This window comes from Geospiza fortis, unplaced genomic scaffold (assembly GCF_000277835.1).
Source record: "Geospiza fortis unplaced genomic scaffold, GeoFor_1.0 scaffold81, whole genome shotgun sequence".
NCBI lineage: Eukaryota > Metazoa > Chordata > Aves > Passeriformes > Thraupidae > Geospiza > Geospiza fortis.
The window spans coordinates 6650122-6658905 of NW_005054318.1; the positions used below are offsets into that span (position 1 = coordinate 6650122).

Consider the following 8784-nt stretch of genomic DNA (forward strand, 5'->3'; position numbering starts at 1 on the left):
TCCCTGGTGCTGCACCTTTGCAGCCAGGGATCCAGAGGTGCCCTTTCTCCACGAATATATGCAGAATATACTTAAATTGCAATAACTGATTTGCCTGAATATTAATCCCTCTGCAAATCAATACCTGCAGGCATCTTTCTTACCCCACAATTTGTTTGGATGGCATTAAGTCTTAGCTACCCGACAATCCATTTACTAGATCCTTGTTAAAATTAAAATCTAGCAAAAAAATTGAACTCAACTCTCTGCTAGGCCCAATCCAGGGCATGCAAGAATGACCCAAGCCATCCCTGATTATATCAGCAGCACTTTGTAACAGAAGTAGCAGCACCTCCGACCCCAAAAAGAACAGAAATACAGCTCAATTTTTAAGTTTTTTTGCAAGCTCAACACTCAAGATTTGGACACCTAAGAACCACAAACTCTCCCCTACTTTCAGCTAAGTCCTACAGTAATCAGAAAATGTAAATTACTTACCAGTGACAGGTAGCAGAAACTGGCCTGGGATATTTTTTCCCCAGTCTGCATCTCAGAAGCACTTGAGTTTATCCAGCACTGGAGTCTTCACCCTTAGGCCAAGAGAAAAACCTCATCATGTGTTCAGCATCAGGGAAATGCTCCAAAGTGCTGTGTGGACAAAGTGGTATCACTTGTGGCACAAACTACATACTGTAAAATAAACAGGAGAAAAGCAGGACTAATTTGGTTATTTGAGAGAATTGTAAGAAAATTTCACTAAGGTATTCTTCTCTAGATTTATCTGCTATTAATGATATCAGGAAGATCTCGTCACTGGGGGCTGAGATATTCTCTAAAGGGACTTTCCCCTCATTTCTCTGCAGGCACAGGAAGCATCAATATTATCATTATTTCAAAAATCCATTGGGCATAACTTGAAATGTAAAACCAGTGTCTGACACATATTAGACATTTTTCCTATTAGCTGCATCTTTCACCATTCATTTCACCATTAATGTAAGGATTGTTTTACCACGGAAACCAAGACTGTCTATGTGGCTCAGAGGATATCAGAAACAGTCCCAAGGGATGAATTCCTAATAAAAAACCAGCTGTCCATCAGCAAACAGGACATGAGACTTAACTCTGTAGCTCTTAAACCTGTCCTGATGAAAGCATTTACATCTCATAGCACATTATGCACAAAAAGAGGAGTCAAAGCTCCAAGAGGTAATCAACAGCTTAAAATAAAGCAGGCTGTGAAAAATAGGCTTGAAAATAGGAATAGGACAACTCCCTTCACTCCCTGCTTCTGCCTGGCAAAGTTTCTGATTGAGAAATGGTGTGGAGGAAGTGGTTACCCCTTCAGGGATCACACCAGGCTGTTAATGTGCCTTCAGGCTCACAGGCTGACTGTGCCCTGCTGCAGCACGAGCAGCTGCAATTGTTCTCTGACCACTTCTGGGCACAAATTCCTGTAATCACCCCAGGAAATTTGAGAAATCAGGGTATTTTCTACTTGTTACACTCTGATGTTGCAGTTACTTCCTGAGGACAAGGCTGACATGAGGGCGCTTCTTATCATAGTCAATCACTGTCAAGATTTCAACGTTTGACACGTAATGTGAAGTGAAAATGTGTCAATTAAGGAGGTATGGAAGCTTTCTTACCTGAACCCCTGTGTTTGGCTTTTTTAACAAATTACAGTAAAAAATGTCACAGGAAAAGCTATGCTCGAGGTTACTCTTCTCCCATTTTATCTGCTGCTATTAAAAGCCATTAATTTTAACAGCAATAAAGAAACACAGGGGGTAGCTAGGGATCAGTTATGCATAAATTTACCACCGACATTACAGCATTGCTGCTGCATCATCAAACACATCCAGTTTTACTTATCCCTCAGTATTTTTTCCTCTACTAGCCTAATCACTTTCCACTTTTCTGTGGCAATTGCAGACAGCCTACCAGACAGCCACTCTGATTCACTCACAAAGAAAAACATCTGCACTTTCATCACTTCAAATCTCTCCTGCTTCTTCCAACTCCACTTCAAAATATATTCCAAAGGGCAATTTCAATTTTCATTGAAATTTATTTGAGAGAGTATTGGTTTGTTTTTTTAAGGAAATAAAAAGACTTATCTCCTCAATTCTTAAGCAGATCGAGTGTCAAATTGGAAAGTAATCCGTTTTCAGTAAACAAGTGTTTCATCAAGACTTGGACATAATCTGTTCAAACTGAGCAACAGCAAGACATTTCAACCTTTTGAGAACAGAGAATTAAAAAAGGTGGGATCATTTCAGATGCACAGCTTTTCTCCAGACTGTACAGGAAAAACTGACTTGCATTACAGCAGGTACACATACCAAACCTAAGGCATTTAGACATCAGCAGCACGAATAACATTACCAGCAGCCACAACAAGCCTTGCTCTCCTGTTGAATGACTTCTAATTCTCATCTAATCCATCTCTAATGGGTGCACAACAGTATCTATTACCCCCTAAGAGCAATGCTTGGCTAAAAGGAACGTTCTTCCTACCTCCCATTATAACTGATTACTTGGCCATCATATCCATTCCTAGCAATCCTATAGTATGTTGAAAATAGTTGCAGTTCCTATTTCCCAGGATTGCAGACAGCAGATTAAATCTTTCTGCCCTAATTGTTTGCATATTGATCCTTGGCACATAGCAAGAATCAAATGAGAAGAGATGGCTGTAATACAGGTAGACCCTACTCATAGATCAGAGGTTTTACCCTTTTTCTACATCATCTAAGTACATAAATTAACAGATTTGAATATAAATTGAATGCTGCTAAATCATACTCTGGTCCAAACTAATTTTGGTATCTTATTACTGTCTCCTTTGTGTCCTAAACAATATAGCCTTAACATTCTGACTTCTGATACTTTTATCACTTAATTTGATCAAAGCTCTGACTGCTGAGAGAAGCCAAAAAAGCACTAAGCCCAATTTGCTGAGAAGGAAATGCTGGTATTTAGGCAGAAACAAGCATTAAATTTCAATGCTTCAAAATAATGTGTCTGGCTGTCCAATTTAGCACATCCCTATTCCAGCTCCTAATATGTTATTCTCAGGCCACTGCAATCACTGACCTGTTAGCAGCATCAGTGCTGCAAGGCCACTATTAGAGCTGTCAGTTAACAGTCCTCCATCTTCAACTCCAGACTTGGGAGGTTAGGATTTTTTAATTATTGGGGTTTTCTCCCTAGGATTGCCTTGTGCATCCTGCTAGCTTCAGACTCGGGGGAAGAGCAGTCACACATCACTGCTCTCAGTGCAATCAAGAGCAAAGCCCAGCAAGCCACTTGATTTTACACCAAGGCAGCACCCTCAAAGAAGCACCACAAATACTGTGCTTTAAAAGAGGGAGCACTTGAGCAGCAAGAAGCAAACTCCTTCCAGTTTCTTTCCTGTGAAGGAAAAGGTTTTGAGTTTTATAAAGCTTATTCACTTCAACTATGCTTGAGGAAAGAAAGGCTTGCAGAACATTCCTTGCTGAATATTAGACTAAGTAATGGGTAAACTCCTTCTGTAAGGGAAGGCAGTAGCCATTTTCAGTCTATCCCACTGTCATTTCATCTCACTGGAGATCATTTCCAGGAACTCTGAGACCAGAGGGATTCCTTTTAGACTACATACATCATATAAAGCATACTCATTTTTACTACTCTGTTTAGTCTGGAATAACCATGGTGCAGTGTATACATTGTTTTCAGTGCTGTTAAGTATTAAAAGCAAGACTTTAAGCGCAACAATTTCACTTGATATATTTCACAAACCACATGACTAAGCAGCTATTTCCTGAAAACCCTGCATTTCCTCAGAAAAGCTGCAATTCAAAAGGAAATCAGCACACAGCTTTGCCCATTGGAACACTGAAGCCAGTCCAACACTGAGTCCAACCAGCTCTTTATTACATGAAATACTGTTCCCAGGTATTAAAGAAAAAGCAATCAAGTCCACCAGTCAGCTACATGTTATTTTTCAGTACCCAGAATATCCCATTTAGTTCTTCACCTTTCATACCAAGTTTCTTCCCATTCTTTGATATATTTTAAGATGAATAGTTTAATTCACAGCACCATTTTTAAATTACATACCCAGAAAGAAGCACAAGTCATAAAAGGGTTAGGCTGCAAAAGATTTTGACATGCATCTTACTATTGCTGAATATTACAAGACAGTTGTTTATTTTAAACATTAAAGTGCCAGGTTTATGTACAAACTATTACAATAATTAAAACGGTAAACTTAAAACCTGCTAAAAAAGCAGTGAGGTCATCATGCAGTTGCCTCCGGAGTTTTCTAGACTATTCAACAAATTTACAACTGGAATTTTTAAACTGCTCCTCTGTTTATGGTGAGAACAGCAGAAGCCAGGGGTCAGTGCCCACAACCTCCCACCTTGCAGAAAGAAGTACCTGTATCTTTCATGGAGTGGAATAGCATGTGCTGTAAGATACACCTGAGCATCCTATGCATTAATACCATTGGTAAAATCTAATTAAATGGGTTTTACTGCTGGAGCTACACCAGCCTTCTAAAGTACACCAGTATCACCACACTTTACAAGAGTGGGATTTCAGTACAGCAATCAGGTCACACTGACTCAGCACACACTGAGTGTTCCCTGTGCAAAGCAGGGAGGATGCACATGAATGCACGTGGTCCCAGGTCACTCAGAACTCTGCATCCAGGGTGAAAGAGTTGTCTGTGGGCTTGGACATGACTCCCATCCTCTGATATTCACCTACTCGCTTCTCAAAGAAATTGGTCTTGCCTTCCAGAGAGATGTTTTCCATGAAGTCAAAAGGATTCTCTGCTTTGTATATCTGAAACACACAGGAAATTCTGTAGTCACCACAGGTGCTCACATTTTCAGTATTCAAGAGCTTTAGAGATCAGTTGGAAGGAGCCATCAGCAGCCTTACTATGTAGTGAACCAAAAATCTCTGCCCCAAGACTTCTCTACTCTATTTATTCCTGTCTTCTTTTAGCTGCAGTAAAGCAGCTAAAGAGGCACAGCTACTAAGACAGCTTTTTCCACAGCATCCTTTTGCTCTTTGTTCTGTGACTCTCCAAACAGAATGCAGCAGCAGAACTACTAAATCATTTTACAAGTTAAAATACTGCTGTAGCCAATTTAGGATTTGGATTTCTGGAGGAAATTAACATTGTCTTTTCCCCATGAAACGTTCAGTGTATTTGAGCCTCACCTTGTTAAATCCCAGTTCCAGCATAAGCCGGTCTGCCACAAACTCGATGTACTGTTTCATTAAAGTGCAGTTCATGCCAATCAGCTTCACAGGCAGTGCCTCCGTCAAGAATTCCTGCAGATAACAAGCATTTCATGTACACAAACTGGCATTCACTCTATCATCTAGGTTAGTTTTATGCCCAACAGCTCCCCAGCTCTGTTTGATTGCAATGGAGCTCGTAAACAAGAGGCAGACAGTTACCTGTTCTATGAGAACAGCATTCATGATGATTTCCCTTACTCTCTCCTCTGATGGTTTGTGTATCAAGTGCTTGAACATGAGGCAGGCAAAATCACAGTGCAAACCCTGGAAAAAGAGTTCCAGAAAATTATTTCATGAACACTGATTCAAGAGAGCAGAGTAAGTGGCATCACCTTTTCCAGGTTACTCTTTCCTAGAGACAACTTTCTGGCTCAAGAAGGCATCACAAGCAAGTTCTGCCAGCGTGAGGCACAGCAATTGTGAGCATTGGTGAGAACTCTCCAATACTTTAGAGAAAGTAAAATGCTAACTTCATTCATATGCTTCAGCAAGATCCACAATGACACGTTTACACACTTTAGTGAGCTTTATAGCCTGCCTGTTTCTAAATATACTCATGTTTTAAAATACAGGCTCCGATTGAGTGTCATTACTTTGAACTACTGTGGCACATTACCATCTTAACTGCTAGAATTTGACTCATACCTCATCTCTACTGATGAGTTCATTAGAAAAAGTGAGTCCAGGCATTAATCCTCTTTTCTTCAGCCAAAAAATTGATGCAAAAGAGCCAGAAAAGAAGATTCCTTCCACAGCTGCAAAGGCCACTACACGTTCTCCTGTTGAGAGAAGATTGATGGTAATACCACACAGAAAACAGGATTGATACACAAAAGTTGCAAACTGCATCCTGCAAAGCAAGTGAAGTTGGTTTTGCCTAAGTGTATCATGGGCTGTGTCTAGAAATTATTGAAGATTTCTGATCATTAAACAAAACAAGCATGAGAGGAAATAGGAACTCATCAGAGTAACTCCTAAGTAGCTGAAGCCAAGGCTCCTTCCCCCCAGGTCAACCCTCAATATTATCCTTTTTCAGATGGCTCACTAAAAGGAGCAGTCATTTTGGCAGCTGATTTCTGCTCATCTTTGGCCATGAAAAATGTTTCAATGCTAGTGAAATAATGATTTGTACCATCTCACCTTTGAGGCAAGACAGGAGGAATCACCAAGGCAGAGGAGCTGCAGCCTCCAGCCAGACATGTCTACTGGCTATAGATGGCCATGACATGTCCTGACATGTGGCAGCAATTTACAGTTTGATCATACAGTCAGGCATATGATTGCCACATGACCTTATTATTCATCATGTCAGCAATTGTACAAAGATCTCCTGACAGTAGCTCATTTGAAGATGAAAATTATGAGAATTATACTAGTGTCTTATACTGGAGAGCATGTACTCTCTCTGACACCAACAATCCCCGTTAACTGTGAAGTCTGGAGAAATGGTGGCTCCTCCATCTTTAGGAGAGGAATTTCACTTTGTTTCCAATAGATGTACTCACCATATGTTGCTTTCTTGTCCCCAATCCAGCACATGGCCCAATCTGCCTTCTTTTTAACACATGGCAACGTTTCAATAGCATTGAAAAGAAATTCCCTGAGAAAGACAAAAACTCATTAGGATAAGACATCAGCACAACCAGCAAAATAAGAATTCACTGCCACAAACAGTATTGATCACTTAAACATGCTCTGCACCTTAATCCTGGTAAACTGTCCTTCTCCCTCTTATCTGGCACCAATGTAGCTCTATTTGTTCCAATCAACTCCTTTTTCCTTCCATACCATCACATCAGCACCAGCTCTCCTGAACTGCCATTACACTTTCAAGGGGAGAACTGTTTCACCAAATGCTCTTGAATAAGGCTGTCCAAACTAGAGATTAACCAGGATCCACCTTACCATATGAAGGCATCAGACCTCTCATGTAGGTATGACACAGCAAGCTTTTCAAGTAGCAGTAAAACTCACTTAAAACTTAATATACTTCCTTTGACTGCTCCACCCTTCACATTGTGTAATTTCTTTATTTCAGTTCTGAGTGATTCCAGTTTCACTCTTAATGTAAGCAAGGTCTTACATCTCTGATGAAAAAAGATATTGTGAAGTAAAACTGCTCTTAAACAGCAGTGGCTTTTTATATAAGCCTAATTTACATCCTAAAATTAGCCTGAGAGTCAGAGAACAATTGACATGCATTAGCTAAATTCTGAATATTTACTGAGTTCTGAACTTTTCATCGTCAAGCAATACAAACCTCTCCTTTGAGTCCTTAATGTAGGTGTCAATGAGAAGACTGTACATTTCTGAATGTATATTTTCCATGGCAATCTGGAAGCCATAGAAACAGCGAGCCTCTGTGATTTGCACTTCTTGACTGAACTGCTCCACCTAGAGGAAATAAACAAGCACTTGCAAAAGTGTTTGTGATTTCCATGTTAGATGCATTAATGCTGTATGGACCAGTTATGGGTCAGCCCACAAAATCTTCGGATTAATTCCAGACATGTGGATTGCTAACAGCAATATACAAAGCAGCAACCCCTCAGAATTTCAAGTCAAAAGGTATTCTTTGGTCCCATGGGAAAATGTATTAGTTGTACTTATACCCCATTAGGAAGAAGAGCACAGAGGGTAGGAGCAGAACAAGGGCTGTTAAACAGCCAAGTGCTGCAGCAGGACAGCACTCAGTGCCCAATGGGGATGGGCAAACTTGGAGATTACAAACATAACCCCAATTCTGTAATTAACACAGGACAGCCCTATGTGTTCTTAATGCTGTAGCACTCCGTGATCCAGCAAACCAGCTGGATCAGCCACAGCAAGCATGCTGAACATGTGAGTTATCTTGTTATCTACCCAAAGTGGTATTTCTGTGGGGACTTCCTACACACTCACCAAGTTCTCGTTGACAATGCCATCACTGGCAGCAAAGAAGGCGAGGACATGAGAAATGAAGTACTTCTCCTCAGGCTTCAGGGACTCCCAGTGCTGGACGTCTTTAGAAAGGTCCACCTAAAACATTACAGGATAATTAAGGAAGGGGTACTCCGGCGGAAGGCCCCGAGCACCGGGGCTGCCCTGGGCTGCGGCAGGAGGGGCCATGCCCGTGCACCCCTCACCTCCTCCGCCGTCCAGAAAGAGGCCTCGGCCTTCTTGTACATCTGCCAGATGTCGTGGTACTGGATGGGGAAGATGACGAAGCGGCGGGGGTTCTCCCGCAGCAGCGGCTCCTCCTCCTCCACGGCCCGCGGCACCTGGAATGGCGGGAGAGCGGCTCGGGGCGGGGCCGGGCTGCGGAGGGACACTGAGGGCGGCAGCTCGGGGAGACCCCCGAGGGAGAGGGGCTGGGAGGACGGAAGGACCCCTCCGAGGGAGAGGGGCTGGGCGGGGGGGGAGAGATCCCCTGAAGGAGAAGAAGGGTCCTCCCCTGAAGAAGAAGAGACCCTCGCTGAGGGAGAGGGGCTGGGGCGGGGGTGCAGTGCCCGCGTGAGG

General features: G+C 42.1%; 1 protein-coding gene across 1 annotated transcript; it reads right to left on the reverse strand.

The window, feature by feature from the left end:
- Positions 1-3878: 3878 nt before the first annotated feature.
- On the reverse strand, positions 3879-8551 carry RRM2 (ribonucleotide reductase regulatory subunit M2). The gene is made up of 8 exons (XM_031056463.1): positions 8412-8551; positions 8188-8304; positions 7547-7680; positions 6792-6886; positions 5932-6065; positions 5446-5550; positions 5203-5316; positions 3879-4818 (listed from the first exon to the last, which is right to left on the reverse strand). The coding sequence occupies exons 1-8, from the start codon at positions 8451-8453 to the stop codon at positions 4666-4668; spliced, it is 894 nt and encodes a 297-aa protein (XP_030912323.1). The 5' UTR covers positions 8454-8551; the 3' UTR covers positions 3879-4665.
- Positions 8552-8784: the final 233 nt, after the last annotated feature.

What these genes read in the sequence shown, in the direction of transcription:
- RRM2 (XM_031056463.1), bottom strand. Translation starts at nt 8,453, where the DNA reads ATGTACAAGAAGGCCGAGGCCTCTTTCTGGACGGCGGAGGAG. An exon ending in ATTAAGGACTCAAAGGAGAG is followed by an intron (nt 6,887 to 7,546) that starts GTTTGTATTGCT and finishes TGTCTTTCTCAG; the next exon opens with GGAATTTCTTTTCAATGCTA. An exon ending in TGGAACTGGGATTTAACAAG is followed by an intron (nt 4,819 to 5,202) that starts GTGAGGCTCAAA and finishes TGTGTGTTTCAG; the next exon opens with ATATACAAAGCAGAGAATCC.